General features: G+C 37.3%; 1 protein-coding gene across 3 annotated transcripts in view; it reads right to left on the bottom strand.

Annotated features, from left to right (window-relative positions):
* The window catches only part of LOC136030488 (deoxyribodipyrimidine photo-lyase-like), a 126,757-nt gene that overhangs the window by 92,958 nt on the left and 17,119 nt on the right, over positions 1-16,680 (bottom strand). For all 3 annotated transcript variants that reach the window (XM_065709508.1, XM_065709509.1, XM_065709507.1), the window contains exons 3-4: positions 13,846-14,131; positions 2,162-2,397 (exon numbers count right to left, since the gene is read on the bottom strand). In XM_065709508.1, coding sequence (XP_065565580.1) covers positions 2,162-2,397; positions 13,846-14,131 — 522 coding nt within the window. The remainder of the gene's footprint in view (positions 1-2,161; positions 2,398-13,845; positions 14,132-16,680) is intronic.

Raw genomic sequence — 16,680 nt, 5'->3', positions numbered from 1 at the left:
ACTTGCACCATTATTTTTTCTTACATTAGCAGCAGCCCCATGCTTCAAAAGACAATCAACAATTTGTTTGTGCCCTCTAAAAGCTGCTAAATGAAGTGGAGTTGTTCCATCATCTTTTTTCAGATTAACATGTGCCCTTTGCTTCAAAAGACAATCAACAATCCGCGCGCGTCCTCTAGAAGCTGCTGAGTGAAGTGGACTTATACCGTCACTTTTTCTTACATCAGTATCAGCCCCGTGCTTGAAAAGACAATCTACAATTTGTTTGTGTCCTCTAGAAGCTGCTAAATGAAGTGGACTTGTACCATCATTTTTTCTTATATCTATATCAGCCCCGTGCTTCAAAAGACAATCAAGAATTTGTTTGTGTCCTGTAGAAGCTGCTAAATGAAGTGGACTTATACCGTTATTTTTTATATTTTTTGCATTAATTCTAGCACCCTTATCTAATATCATCTTGATAACTTCTATATCACCATAAATAACTGCCAAATGAAGTGGCGTATCAGAACGCCTTCCATATTCAATGTTAATTTTACAGTTGTTATGCAAAAGTAATTTAACAATTGCTATATGCTTGTTTATCAACGCTTCACGAAGTAATGCGTATCCATCTGACCATTCTTTTGAGTAAGACAGCCCAAAATCTATGATTAGCCCTTTTGCTTGTTTTAGGTCTCCCTTACGTACTGCATCAATTAAACTAGTGTTTACCATCTGTTTAAAAAGTATGGCTTCTTCTCTCCATTTCCGCAACTTTACTTTGTCCTCTACTTCCTGTCCTTCTAAATTCTGATCGGCTTCATTTTTCAGTAGTATTGTCTTTTCTTTGAATGAGACGTTCTTCAAGCTGGATGAATGTAAAAATCTGTCAACTGGTATTTTTTTATTCATTTTCTTTTGTAACTCAAACGTATATAGCCGTTCCTTGGGATATATGTGGAGGTCCAGAAGAACTGGGGCAAAGAAATTTACCTAAAAATGGGATTGGCTCCAGATGATTTGAAATGGGTAATGTGTGTAAGGGGAAATTTTATGCATCTTGGAGAATGTAGGAAATATTTAGGGAGAAATAGATGGAGGGATGGTCCTTACAGTGGCCTATGTGTGGAGAGATGGATGAGTCTTTGCAGCCTTTTTTAGGGGATTGTAGGGAGTTGAGGGAGTTGCGCTTGGAAATATTTGGTAGGGAGGTTCGGGGGAGAGATTGGATTTCGGAAATTTTGAGAAGTAGGTGTTACTCAACTATAAATAATATTGGAAAGTTTGTCCTGGTAGGTATGAGGTATCGTGATATTTACTTAAATAGTTAGTTTAATATCGTTTCAGTCTGTGTTTGTTGCTGTATGTCACCATGGCCCAATTGGGCTTTTCGTGTGAATAAATCTATCTATCTATCTATCTATCTATCTATCTATCTATCTATCTATCTATCTATCGATCTATCTATAAAACGCTTTTTCCGATCTGTGACATTTGTAGGAAACAAGACGGCATGACTTTTGTGCTCCTAGGATGTTTTCCCTCTTCTAAATTGTTTTGAATCCGAATGACGTCATTTCATCAGCAAGTTACAGATTACACCATTGTATTACATGGTTCCAACTGTACTAATCAACAGACTTTTACTGCTTCAGGGAGTAATATTGTCACAGATTAGGATGCTCATTGGAGCGCCAATTAATTTTACAAATACGAGAAAGAAAAAAAATATGTATGTATATAAAAATAAAATCAGTTTGTCAGTCCTGGTTGAACTTCGTTGAAGTAAGGATGCTAGGGCTGTTTTAAAGAAGCTTTTTTTTAAAAACATTATTAGTTTTAATTATCACATTTTAATGTAAGTTTATTTATATATATTTTTTTTTCTGTCTCGTATTGTGCTGAAGACGGCCCTTGGACATAGGGCCGAAATGTCCAAAGATTTGATTTTCACTGTCTTGAAAAGATTTTCCCTATTGTTTCTACTTTGTGTTTGTTTCTTATGAAAAGGCAGTGTGGTCTTCGTCGCTATTTTCAGCGACTAGTATATTTGGAGTTAGCCTTAAAGGGCACTCCGAATGGTATTTTCATATTTTTTAGCGAACAAATTAATCAAAATATCTGAAAATTTACCCCAGCGGCTGTATAATATATTCTGTTAACAATGAAAAATAAATACCTTAAAAGGGGGTCTAACTGGTTCCGAGTTCATAGTTGGAAAAATGTAGTAGAGCCAATAGGCTAGGTCTCGCCAAGCCAATTTTCTTTGAAACTTCGGGCTTTTTCCCAAATCTGTAAACATCGCAGCAGAAAGAACAGATCGACTACTTATCTCACCAAAGTGAAGGTATGGAGAGATAATAGCTGTATTTGGCATATCGGATCGACAGGATTCTTTTTCATAGTTTTTGATCCCTATTAACAATAAAAATCAACAAGGGGGGAGTAAAAAGCAAAATAAAGAAAAATACTATAATTAAATCTGATTAATCTTTATTAGGCCAGACTCAAACGTGTCGTGAATAAGTGTAGACTAATATTTGTATACGAAGTTGAATGCCTAGTTCAGTCTGAGGTGAAAATCACAAGCCGAAATTGCCTCAAAAGAAAAATAGAACGTATATTTAAGATCGCATAGCTATTATCACATCTGTTTTCAGCCCCTCCCCCTCCCAAAAAAGAATAAAAACTAGCGAAATCATCAAAACCTAAACCTACTTAAAGCAGGAGATGTCCAAGCTTCCAATAAATAGTACAGGATAAAGCCATTAATAAAGAACAAAAAATGGTAGATACTTCAGGTTAATTTCAGAGATTGTCTTACCAAAGAAAAAGGAAAGGTGAAAAAAACCGAAAAAAAAGAGACAAAGCCAACAATCCAAAAGAAGCAGGCAGCACCCCCCTCCTCCAGAAAAAGCAAGAAAATATATAATTACTTAATTTTATAACAGAGACTATACGACTAAGCAGCCATCTACATTTTCTAATTTCACAGGTTTATATTTTCATAAGTTGGCCTAGCTGAATATAGCATCAAATGCGAAGATCGGTAATCCTATATTTTCACGGTTTTTTCGTCTTCATTTTTTTTTTCAGATTTTAGTCTTCGCTTTCCGAATCACTGTTTTTTTTTTTTGGTTCTGTTTTGTTCTTTTTTTGTTTGTCTTTCGCTTGTAGGACATATTTTTAATATCGGGCGAAAACCCATGTCATTTCCTTTTACTATAATTAGCCTTATCCTAGTTTTATTATTTCAGACTTTGAATTTTCTCATTGATCGTATTTAGCCGGAAGTAAATAGTGACTCCAAAACATACATCTTTTAACTTTGAATTAAAAAATAGCTCATCTAAAGACTAGACATTCAAGAAAAGGCCAAACTTGGAGACAAAAATTTGCGCAAAATCTGCTAGCACCTTCAAACAAAAAAAAAAGGTAAAAGAAGAAAACTAAATCAGAGCTAAAGACCCCGAGGAGAAGCAGAACTAATGAAACTACTAAATCCCCTCCCCCACCCCCAGAAGTTATAAATGTTTTCTCTTGTATTTTCGATCACTGACTTTTTAGTTTTTTTTTAATTGAAAAACAAAAATTATACCCCCTAGATTTGGAAAAATAAATTATCCTCCTTCCCCTATTCCCGTGAAATGGCGCCATGGCTTCGAATTTGTTTAAGGTAAAGTTAAATGGTGTCGACATCTTTCCATTGAGATTGCTCCAGGTTCAATTCTAATCAGTTTAACATCAGTTATTTTAAATAGCCTTTTGGGTAAATCAGGGTTCCAATATTTCTTTATATTGAAGAAATCTATATATATAAAAATAAGTTGTCTGTCTGTGGATCAGGTGACGTCATGTTTCTGTGTCGACTGACGTCATGAAGTTAGTTGTCGTCATTTTTGCTATGACGGTGACGTCATTACAGATATTTAAGACATATATGTTCACGTAGAAATCTATTAATGTTTAAGTTTACAATGACTGATGAACTTACAATGGCAAAAGCCGATGAAGATGCTCAAAGAGTCTATGTCAAAAAACTTGCTGCTGATAGAGAAAGTCAGAAAAGAAAGCGTGCCGAGGAATCAAAAGAACAGCAAGGAAACAGGCTTGAGGCTAAAGAACGCAAAACCGCGCAGTTAGATGAAGATCCACCTGGACAGCGAGAGTCAAAACATATCAAAACTGAAAATGATAGCGATGATGATTGGGTTTGGGATTTTGACTTGGATAAGGTCATCAATGCCTACCAGAATTTAGTTAAAAAAACAAAGGTTCGGCGATATGTATTTCATAGTGAAGCTGAAAAATAAAGAAGAAAAAGAAAACTGAAAAAAGAAAAAATGTAAAAAACTAAAAAATACTAAAAAGAAAAAACACTCAAAGAGAAATTACAGACCGAGACACAAATGACGACCGGGACAGAGGGAATATAAATAACGACCGGGACACTCAAAGAGAAATTACAGACTGGGATACCGGGACACAAATGACGACCGGGACACAGGGAATATAAATGACGACCAGGACACAGGTATTTAAGAATATCGTTCAAAGACAAATTTTTAATTGTAAGAAGACCGTTGAAAGAGAAATTTCTAATTGTAAAATGACTGAAGAACCTACAATGGCAACGGTACCACCATCGAAGTAGATAACCAGTGGGTTGTTCCATATTCCCCATTATTATCAAAAACATTTAATGCACACATAAACGTTGAATACTGTAACTCCGTAAAGGCAATCAAATACATATGTTAATACGTCAACAAAGGCAGTGACATGGCAGTTTTTGGCTTGCAGCCCGAAATCAAAGATTTCGACGAAATCGTACAATATCAGGCTGGAAGAAACATAAGCAGTAATGAAGCTGTTTGGCGAATTCTTTCATTTCCGATACATGAACGTAGTCCAGCTGTTGTTCACTTAGCGGTACATTTACAGAATGGTCAACGTGTTTATTTCTCGGAAACCAACGTGCAGCAAAGAGCCCTGAATCCACCGGATACAAAATTAACAGCTTTTTTTTCGCTTTGCAAAAATGATTCTTTTGCAAAAAAACTGCCGTATACTGAAGTGCCTTCGTATTACACGTGGAATACTAAAAATAAAGTATTTGAACGTCGAAAACAGGGTAAGTCAGTCGACGGCCAACCTACCATCTTCAAAGATACCACGATAGGAAGACTCTACACCGTTCACCCCAATCAACATGAATGCTTCTTTCTACGCCTGCTTTTGGTGAATGTACCCGGTCCGACATCCTTTGAGTATTTGAGAACTGTAAACGGTACTATACATGACACTTACCGTAGTGCATGCCAAGCTCTGAATTTATTGGAGAATGACCAACACTGGGATAACTGCATCAATGACGCGTGCGAAACGTCAACCCCAAGTCAAATTCGTGCATTGTTTGGCATCATTTTAAAAACTTGCTCTCCATCAGCTCCTACAGAGTTATGGGAAAAATATAAGTCAAAAATGTCAGAAGATATACTCCATCGAAAACAGTTAGAGACGTCAGATATGACTTTTGATTTTACATCAGAAATTTATAACTACACTTTAGTTATTATAGAAGATTTGTGCGTACGTATGGCAAACAAACCTCTTCAGGATTTGGGAATGCCTTCACCTAACCGTATCGCTGCTGTTTCGACATGTGTAGAATTGGATCGTGAACTAAGTTACAGTACGAGTGATCTATTGTCGTATGTACAAAATAACATTTCCAAGTTAACGTCGGAACAAAAAGACATTTATGATACGATAGACTCAATTTCAGGACGTATACAACTAGTGACGTCCAAAAATGAATTGATTGAAAAAGTATTTCCGAATATTCTAAAAAATTATAGAGGCCACAATCTTGACAGGGCCTTTTGAGGATGAGGCTGTTCTTATTCCTCGCATTCCCATGATTCCAACGGATCTGCCTTTTCAATTTAAAAGATTGCAATTCCCAATTCGATTAGCATTTGCAATCACCATTAACAAAGCTCAAAGTCAATCATTAGAAAAATGTGGTATAGATCTTAATACTGATTGTTTTTCTCATGGACAATTGTACGTTGCATGTTCGAGGGTCAGTAAACCTGACAATCTATTTATATGCAGCGACAATTGGACAGCGAAGAATGTTGTATATTCGCAAGTTTTACGCAGTTAATTTGTATTGTATCTATCTATCTATCTATCTATATAAAAACGAGTTGTGTGTATGCATGTTTGTTTGTTTGTAAGAAGAGCGTTTGCATATGACGTCATTATTAGTACATACGGCTTTGTATATGCACAGACAATGGGAAAGCCAAGAATGTTGTATATTCGCAATTTTTACGTAGTTTAACTCCTGCAGACGAAATGAATGCTTGCCTGAAAAATTCTAATTTATGGGCACACGTAAAAATATTAAAATTAACTACAAATATGCGTGTCCGATTGCAAAACGATGACTCTGGTCAAACATTTTCAGATCAATTGCTGGCAATTGGAAACGGAAAGCTCCCAGTAGTGGGAAAGCCAAAAATGTTGTATATTCGCAATTTTTACGTAGTTTGAAACACATATATAAATCTATCTATATTCAAAGGTGGGACTCAGGGACACAACTACAATGGCGGGTAACTAATATGGCGCGTAACGACTTACGCGCGCGGGGGGCTTGGGGGGGCGCGAAGTGCCCCACCAACTAGGTGTTGGGCTGGCGCGAAGCACCACCCCAACAGCTAGTATTCAATATAAATAATCTACCTTCTCTTGTAGATTATTACTGGGAAGCGCTGTGAATGACTACCACGTTATGTGAATTATTTCAAAGATTATTCAGATGATAATTTTATAAAATTCAAAAAATTTCGGAATATTTTAAATTCAGTAAAACGGAAAGCTAATAAAATTCATTTCCAAAATGGGTATGAAAGGAATATGAAAAATACATGGAAAACAATAAATATACTTTTGGGTAATTTTCCTAGTAAGGAGAAGGTGAGAGCCATGGAGACGACAGAAGGTCGTTTTACTGATTCTCAACACATAGCTGAACTTATGTGTGGTTATTTTGCAAATGAAGGAAAAAGACTTTGCGATCAAGCGCGGGCTAACCTACGCACATCTGAGAGCTTTGGATCTGTTTTTGAAAGGCAGTCTGCAAGTGAGAATTCCTTTGAAGTTGCAAGATATTCGTAACGGGAAATTACGCGATTCCTGGCTAAGATGAATTTGAGTTCTAGTGGGATGGATGAGTTTTCGCTGAAACTTTCAGCAAAACTTTCAGCTTTCTAGTGGGATGAATGAGTTTTCGCTGAGTTTTCGCTGAAAACCGCAAAAACGAGTGTTTCACCTGTCTTGACGCACTTCATCAACCTTTCTCTGGATCTTGAAGTCTTCCCAGAAGCACTAAAGATTGCACGAGTGGGTCCTCTTCATAAAAGAGGAAAAAAAGATAAGCCACCGAATCAAAGACCTATATCCCATTTTTCTCTAAGTTATATGAGAAAGTAGTACGTGCCCAGTTAAGCTATTATATTGAAAAGAATTAAATTCTAAAAAGGGCTATTTACGGAAATGGCAGTTCTGAAATTGGTTGATTGGATTAATGATGCATTTGAAGCTGGTCTCATACCTGCAACTGTGTTTTTAGATACGAGAAAATCGTTCGATACGGTGGACCACTCAGAGCTTATTCAAGCTTTTCATCATACCTACAATATCGGTATCAGATAGTACAGAATGGATCATTTTTATCTTCAAAAAAGAAAATGGAGTGCGGGGTCCCAAAAGGGTAAATCCTGGGACCCCTCCTTTTCATCATTTTTATTGATCGAGTGAAGCACTATTTGTCGGAGGCTGGTGTCATCATGTTTGCAGATGACACTTCGCTTTTTCTAGTTGCGCCTTCGCTTGATGTTTTGTATAATAAAATTCATAATACTGTCTCTGAATTTCGAACTTTTTCTCAACAAAATTTTTTAACCCTAAACCTTTCTGAAACCTTTTTCATTTTATTTTCTAGACTTTGTGAATGATCAAATCACAGTTCGCGGAAATGTGATAAAAAGAGTAGCAACAGCGAAGTATTTGGGGTTTTTAATTGATGAAAACCTGTCGTGGAAAAACCATTCAAGTGGGATAGCTGAAAAATTAAGCAGAGGTCTTGGGGTGACACAAAGAATTAAAGATTTAGTCCCAAAACCAATTCTAAATGATTTATTTTTCTATATTTTGTCCATATATTAGCTATGGATGCTCTATATGGGAAGTAATTTTGTAACATGTTTCAAAAGAGTACACAAAATTCAAAATAGAGCTGTAAAATTATTATCGGAATTTTATGATTCTGATAAGGTTCCTACTCATGAGCATTTTAAAAATAATAAGTTAATAGATACATCCCAAATGCGAGATTACTAAATCGCGATTTTCTCGTATAAATATTTGAATCGCCTGCACACCCCCACTTTTGAAAATCTTTTTACTTTTAATAGAGATCGTCATGATCATTTCATGACGAAATGAATGAGTTAAGATAACTTAATGAGTTGAGATAAGTTAACTGATGAATTTAAAAATACCACTCGAGCATCTTTTGTGATTCGGCATTATAGTCCCCATGTTTGGGGCCTTCAAGTCACGGGCAAAGAAGTTTCTTTTATCTCGTGAGTGATTTTGATGTGAAGCCCGCTCCAAGTTGTCATTCTATTCAAGACATTTCCCTGATTTTTTTGCTGTTAATTTTTTTTGTTTTCTGTCTTCTTCTTGTCTTTTCCTCTTTCTCTTTTTTCCTTTCTTCCTTCATCAGTTGAGTTTTTTTGTGTTGAATAGCGTGATATGAATGTGGTTTTAATTAGCTGAGGGTGATAACCTTGCTTGCCCTTCCAAGCTTATTGCCTTTCTTGGCAGGCCAATGGCGAATTGTGTCTGTTTTTGTTTTTAATAAATGTGCATCTCTCATATTTTTCTAACTTCTGGAACACACATGATTCTAGACTTATATCTTCAAAATTTCAAGTACTAATGTTTTCAAAAAAATGCTAAGAAAAGAACTCATTTGTCTTTGTTTGTATGTGTTTTGTTGGTGTTGCTCCTGCCTTTGATACTTACATAATATACACATATTACGTTGTTAAGCCTTGTGGTAAATAGATACCACTTTTGTTGTATCTATTTGTATTTTATTGTTAGGCCTTGTAGTATTTCCTTGTGGAAATAGATGGCTCTGGTTGACGCTTTGCAGCAGTCCCAGAGACCTTTCTAAGTATAGCTTAATTGTGCCTGTTTCATGTAATATGACGAAAGGATACTGTTTATTATATAATTATTGACACTCCTAAGTTTGTCTAATGTGTGTGCCATGCCATTGAAATATGATAAAGTAGTCTTAATCGGACTGTTTTCACCTGAGTTAACTGTGGCGCCATCTTTTTTTGCAAAAATTCTAAGTTTAGCTTAATTGTACCTGTTTCACGCAATATAACGAAGGAATACTATTTATAATATAGTTATTAACACTATTAAGTTAGTCTTATGTGTGTGCCATGCCATTCAAATATGACAAAGAAGTCTTAATTGGACTGTTTTCACCAGAGCTAACTGTGGCGCCATCTTTTTTTGCAAAACTCGTAACATTAAATTTGCTCGGAAGAACGCCAGATGACAGACCATTGCCCCAAGAGCTCCTGTCTAACCGTAAGAAGCGGAAGCGATGCCGCAAGCGTGGCGGAAAACGAGGTCAGCTGATGATCCCAGTTATCGTTTCATTAAGATCAACTAGTCTTGCTCTGAAAACCTCACCCCATCAACGTATCCTTGTTAAGATAGACTGTTCTACAAATGCCAATATGCCATCTCTTATTCCCTTCAATCAAGCTCCGGTATGTTCGACTAGTAGTGATCTGCCTCCCCCTCTATTAAGGTCAGTGACTTTTAATTCGAAAAATAGAATGCCGAATTTTCTCGTTATAAACTGCCAGTCATTGTGTAACAAAATGGAAGAATTTGAAGTTATCGTCCGTCAAAATAGTATCCCAGTTATCACAGTTACAGAAACTTGGAATCTTGATAGGTTGTCAGGTCATATGGCAGGCTACGAAATTTTCCTGAGCACACGTGCTGATCGAGGTGAGCATAGACTAGGTGGAGGTGTTGCCTTGTACATACGGAAAGACATCCCTTGCAAATTATTACCGGAATTATTTGATCCAGCTCATGAAGTAATCTGGGCTATTTGCAAACCTAAATCTCTTCCCCGGCGCTTTTCTTGTATTATAGTCGCTTCAGTATATTACCCGGAAAGTGCAAGAAACCGGGGTGACTTGGTCTTCTACCTCCAAACGACTGTTGATCACCTGAGAAGTATATACAGTAGCCCTGCTTTTATTATAGGAGGAGACTTTAACCAAACCAAGAAGAGTTGGTTATCATCTTGTTTGTCTTTAAAACAAGTAGTACACATACCCACCCACTCTTTGGGGGGCATATTGGACCTTATACTCACAAATTGTGATGATTTTTACTCCCCTCCATTTTCTCTTGGTCCCGTTGGTATGTCAGACCACAACGCAATTCTTTGGAAAGCAAGAGAGTCTTTACCAAAGCCCAAACTATCCCGTGTCACTGTTCGTCCTTGTACGGAGTCGGCCATCTGTGAATACGGTCGATGGATTGGCACATATGACTTCCCCGAAGTGTACAATACCGGGCTCTTGGAAACTAAGGTATCCGATTTCAATGCCACGTTATACAGTCATTACCTAAAGATCTTTACAACAAAATCATTTGTTGTTAGTGAATACGACAAACCATGGATATCTCCAGCTATTAAATCACTAATAAAAGAGAGGTCTCGCCTCTACTCCCGTGGTGATATAATCAACGGCAAGAACTTGCGAAATCAATTAGTCTCTTTGGTAAAGAAAGCCAAAGCTCGGTATGGTCGTGAAACCATGCCCTCCCAATTACTTACTTCAGACCCCAAAAAGTGGCACAATGCTGTGAAAAAGGTGGCCGGCCAAGCTTTTGACAGCAGTGTAAAGATCAGCAATGATGGCGGGTCCTTAATCAGTGCAGAAGAAGTGAGTGAATTCTACACCAAGATCTGTACTACCTATCCAACTATTACGGCTCATGAAAAGTCCACCATACTTGAAAAATGTGAGCCTGAGAACAACATAATTGTCAGTGAGTTTGATGTTTACACGGAATTACGGAAGATCAAACCGAATACATCTTCATTGGTGAATTACCTGCCAAACTGCTACGTGAATATGCAGCCTTCATAGCATTACCACTGTCCAGCATCATTAACGAGTGTTTTGCTTCTGGCTTTTCTCCCGTCACAGTGGAAAAGGGCCTATATTAGAATTATTCCAAAAAAGCGCGCCCCTAGTGCATGCGACGATCTCCACCCTATCTCACTTACACCTTGTTTGGCGAAAGTAACTGAGGCCTTTATACTCAAGTTTCTTCTTAAACAAATTCATGGGCGTATTGATAAATTCCAGTACGGTGAACTCCCCAAGTGTAGTACTACAATCTACCTAGTACGGATGTTTGACTGCGTCCTCCAATGGCTTGAAAAAGGTAGCTGTTTCGTCGACATTTGCGCAGTGGATTTCCGAAAGGCCTTTGACCTAATCCGCCACCGGACTGCAGGCGTGAATCTCCAGGAAATGGGGGCCAAACGATGCACCCTTGGCCTTGTACTTGACTTCTTAACTGGCCGAAAACAAAAAGTCTTTGCACTCCACGAAAACGACTCGGATTCATCATGGTCAGATACTTCTTGCGGGGCCCCACAAGGCACAAAATTAGCTGGAATAATTTTCCTGGCTGTAATTAATTCCCTGCTTAACCATCACGACGACCGTTACAAGTTTGTAGATGATCTGTCCATAGTGCTCGCTTACCTGGTCGAAAACACTATCGTAACAAAGCAGTTTTCAGACCAGCTATTTGATCAGCTAAAGACCGAATGCTCAAGTCATGATCTTACCATTAACGTAGCCAAGTCGAAGATAATTCGTTTCAACCCTCTGAAGCGGAATATAAATATGCCTCTAGTCCCTTTCCCGATTGTGAACGAAATAAAGATCTTAGGAGTAACTTTCACTAGTGACTGTAGTTTCAGTGCCCATATTAATTTAACCGTCCACAAGGCTAATGCAAGCCTTCAGACACTTACCAAAATGAGGCGTTTTGGGTGTGATACTAAAAGCCTTCTCCATGCCTACACGTGTTATGTTCGCCCGTTACTCGAGTACGCGTGCCCGGTGTGGGGTCCATCTGCTATCCGCACAGCGTACCTATTACGCGACATAGAGTGTGTCCAGAAAAGAGCAACAAGGATTATACTCCGAGACCGTGGCATACCCTACGATCAAGCCCTCGCTAAATTAAATTTATCTCCACTTAAAGTCCGGCTGGAACACCTTATTCACCAATTTGGAAAATTCATCCTAGCCAATAAGAGCCACCTATCACTACTACCCGAACCAGCACCTCCCAATAGCCGAACCCGATTACGAAATAAACTTGTACCCCCTAAAGTACGAACCAATCGATACGCAAACTCATTTGTGCCTTTTTTTCACATCAGTTTTTAATGCCGAGTTGTAGTGTGTGATTTATGTTTAAATGTATGATTTTTGTTAAAATACTAAATTTAGCTATGCTACGATAGTTTTTAAATATACCGATCTCTCTCTCTCTCTCTCTCTCTCTCTCTCTCTCTCTCTCTCTCTCTCTCTCTCTCTCTCTCTCTCTCTCTCTCTCTCTCTCTCTCTCTCTCTCTCTCTCTCTCTCTCTCTCTCTCTCTCTCTCTCTCTCTAAACAAATACCACATTTTATGCACATGTTTGTATTTTGTGTGTATGGTAAATAAATAATTTTTTGTAGATCTTTTTGGTCATTTTTTATGAGTTAGTGTATATATGATTATTTATGGTACAATTTTCCATCCTTATATTGCATATGGGTATGCTTTTTGAGCAAGTTATTTTTATGTTAATTATAGAGGAATCTAGATAGTTCAAAACAAAGCGATTCCTCTACTGATGAATTGTGCTAATTTTAATGATACACTTACTTGTTATAGTTATTCTAAAATTTTGAATATGGGTTAATTAGGGTCACCAGTTTCTAACACTAGTATACCAATGTTTGAATGATGTTCCACTAACATATTTTGTGGGTATTTTTTTTTCTAATTATTTTAGCATTCGTATCATACGAGGAATACCGATAAGCTAGTAAATGAAAAGAGAAATGCGGTGGGGTCATCTCATGTGTTACGTCACATGGGTGTAGCCTTCTGCAATAGCCTCCCAGACAGCATTAGGGACATAATCAGTTTCGTCATTTAAACCCAAGCTCAAAGGGTTTCTCCTCAGTCGTGAACTTGTGATACAAGACGAGATCAGGTTCCTTGTGAGTGTTATGTATGTGACTATTTTTATGTGTGTGTGTTGTAATTAATTAGGCATCAATCAATAAAAAAAAAAATTTCACTAAGTTTTATTTGTTGCTTTTTTATGCATATTCGATCTAATTTTGTAATTTTGAAATAAAAGGCCCTTTCACACACAATAATTTATTTTTTCTGACCGCCTGTGGCCCCACTTACCATGGGATCCTGATTCCCCCTGGTTATGCAACGATTGCTTAAAATAATTCAGATAGAAGCCAACACGTGTAGACAGTACAACAGTTTTACTGGCTGAGGTAACATAAGGCTGAAAATGGAAAAGAAAGATAAAAAAGACAAAGTGGAAAATATGGAAAACAGAGAAAAATAGAAGAGGTGAAAATAGAGACAGCAAAACAAGTTTGGTAGTTTTTTTTATCTCAAAGGAGAGCACAGACCTTCAGAAAGGAAATTTTCGAGATTCTGATGGGCTCCTTCTTCTCCAAATTTCCAGAATTGTCTGAAATTGGCCGCCCAGTCAACTAGGGTTCCGTCTTTCCTTCGCGGAGGAGCATAAAGACCTAAATCTTCTATTTCGTCAGAACTTGGCCAAGACGAAGGTATAGGTATTATTCCAGGTTTAGGCAGAGGGTCCCCGATTGGTCCAGGAGAATTCAGTCTACAGGCCTCAAGGAAATGAGTCACAGATCCTATTCCTCGTAAGCCGACTCCTTCTGTTTGCACCTAGAATAAATAAAATATATACAGTAAAAAGATCACTCCTTAATTAATAAAGTTGACACCCTGATTCAATTTCATGTAAAAATTTCTCCAGATTCCTGATCAGTCCAAGAGAATTCAGCCCACAGGCCTCAAGGAAATGACTCTGTGTCCTTACCTCCTAGGAATGAATAATCCTCTTACTCTGATGTCGCTCCCTTAAGATTCAGACATGTCGGCACCCTGATTCAATTTCATGTAAAAATTTCTCCAGATTCCTGATTAGTCCAAGAGAATTCAACCTACAGGCCTCAAGGAAATGACTCTGTGTCCTTACCTCCTAGGAATGAATAATCCTCTTATTCTGATGTCGCTCCCTTAAGATTCAGACATGTCGGCACCTAGGTTCATACTCTTACATACACCAAGTAGAAGGGAGCACCAATATGCACTTTCTCGCGCCATTCATACTTTGTCTTAAGAAAATCACTATCCTACCAACCCAAGAATTTCGATTAGGTCCACGTATGGTCATATACATATGAGAAAGTAAGATTCGTAGAAACTGCAATTTCACACATCAGACAATACTTACAATCCGGTTTATTCAGTCAAATAAACCTTTAAAAGTAAAAATTCCAAGGAAAGATTTATTACAGTTAAATATAATCTTAATCATAACTTCCGATTTTCCTATTTTCAGGCTAAATGTTGATAAAGAGAGAAAAACTTGCTAGAAAAGATTTTAGACGGTAAGCTACAGTCGACTGATAGGCACATGGATACTGACAGCCAGGTTTACAAAAAAAGACGGTCCTCTCTTCATATCAAATATTACAAGAAAAACTATGTTAAATTCTAGTTTGAACTAAAATTTCAAAAACTGCCTAAGAAGGATTAGCTAATCATTTTCAATTAAAAATGGCGCTTTTCTAATTTCGAAAAAAAAACTTCATTGGTTTTAAAAAGGAAAAACCGCTCAGCCTAATTTATGCATTGCTTCCCTTAAAACTAAACCTCAGCATATTTCTATCTCGAGCACTTATTTGTGATCTATAATCTTTTCTAACATATGTATCTTAGCAGATAACAAAAATGCCTCTTTTCCCAAAAAAGCATGTGAGAAAACTAAAAGATTTTGACAAGAAGATATGGTAAAAAACCCTTGTGGCTACGGATGCAATCAAATACATGTCATAAGAAAATACACATACGCACACACAAAACAACAATGAAATCGGCAATTTATGTCACCGAAATAGCATGTATCAAGGTTCTCATGGTTAAACTTTCCTCTCCCTCTGTAGGAGGGAGAAGTGGGAAAAGTGGTACCAAACACAACTTTAGGGAATTCCTCTTGTGATCTTCCTGTTTTCCTTTTTTAGGGAATTTATATCACCAAAATAGTATGTATCAAGTCTCTCATGGTTAAACTTTCCTCTCCCTCTATAGGAGGGAGAAGTGGGAAAAGTGGTACCAAACACAACTTTTGGGGATTCCCCTTGTGATCTTCCTGTTTTCCTTTTTGAGGGAAATTGGGACCTGACACAATGTTAAAAATGGACACATAACCTATGGGGGGTTCATTATGGGGCTTTACATATGTTGTAATTTTTTTTTATTGATCACTTCTCGGATTGTATTATTATCGTACCTGAATTTCTTTTTTTTGTGTGTGAGTGTGTGTGTGTGTGTTTCACTTGGTACCTTCCTTTTTTCTAATTCTGCACTCCGTTTCCATTTGTCCTTTAAACGGACCATAAATAAATTCGATTTATTTCAATATGACAAAAGCATTAAATTATACATAAAAGAGATGTAGTCTTTACAGAAAACGAAAGTAGACGTACAATTGGCGATGTGATCAAGGAGACCTGCAGAAACTTGTTAAAAATCGAGTTTGGATACTTTGACAATTTTAGCGGTTTGTGTCTTCCAGGTGCTAAGCCCCCCCCCCTCCCCCGCCTTTGTCAGAACCCTAAGACATACCTACTTCGTCTGGCTTGTAAAGTAAATAAAAATGATGTATTTGCATGTCTAGACCCATTTCCTTAAGAGTTTTCATTTCTAATCATCTCTGTACTCTATTTCTAGTTATACAAAGCAGTCAAACAAATTGTCCTGGCGTTTATTGCCCTAATCAAAATAACTAATTCATTGGAAATATTGGTATCCTTTACAATCAAAGATGAAGAGTATGATGTCGAAAAGCTTTTTCTTAGAGATTTTTCAGGCCAAAACTTTGTTCCCCCACCAGTAGGCTAAATAAATGGGTTTCTTCCCCTTTCAGGACCTGTCAATTTAGCCCCCTCCCCCTGTCAGACACTTTAGCACTATTTACCCCATCTGGCCTATAAAGTGTTTAAGAATTATATATTAGCATGTGACATATAAGGCCCACTTTCTTGAGGGTTCTCGCTATTTTGTCATCTCTTTTCTTGGTTTCTGATTCATAAAAAGTAGCTTGATAAATTTTTTTGACATTTTTGTCCTTATCCAAGTAAATAATTCATTAGAAATACTGTTGCATTTTCAATAATCAAAGTAGAAGAATAAAGTGTTCATAACCTTTT

This window comes from Artemia franciscana, chromosome 8 (assembly GCF_032884065.1).
Source record: "Artemia franciscana chromosome 8, ASM3288406v1, whole genome shotgun sequence".
NCBI classification, from domain to species: domain Eukaryota; kingdom Metazoa; phylum Arthropoda; class Branchiopoda; order Anostraca; family Artemiidae; genus Artemia; species Artemia franciscana.
Note: the sequence above shows the minus strand (reverse complement) of the source record. Positions and strands in the feature narration are given on the sequence as shown.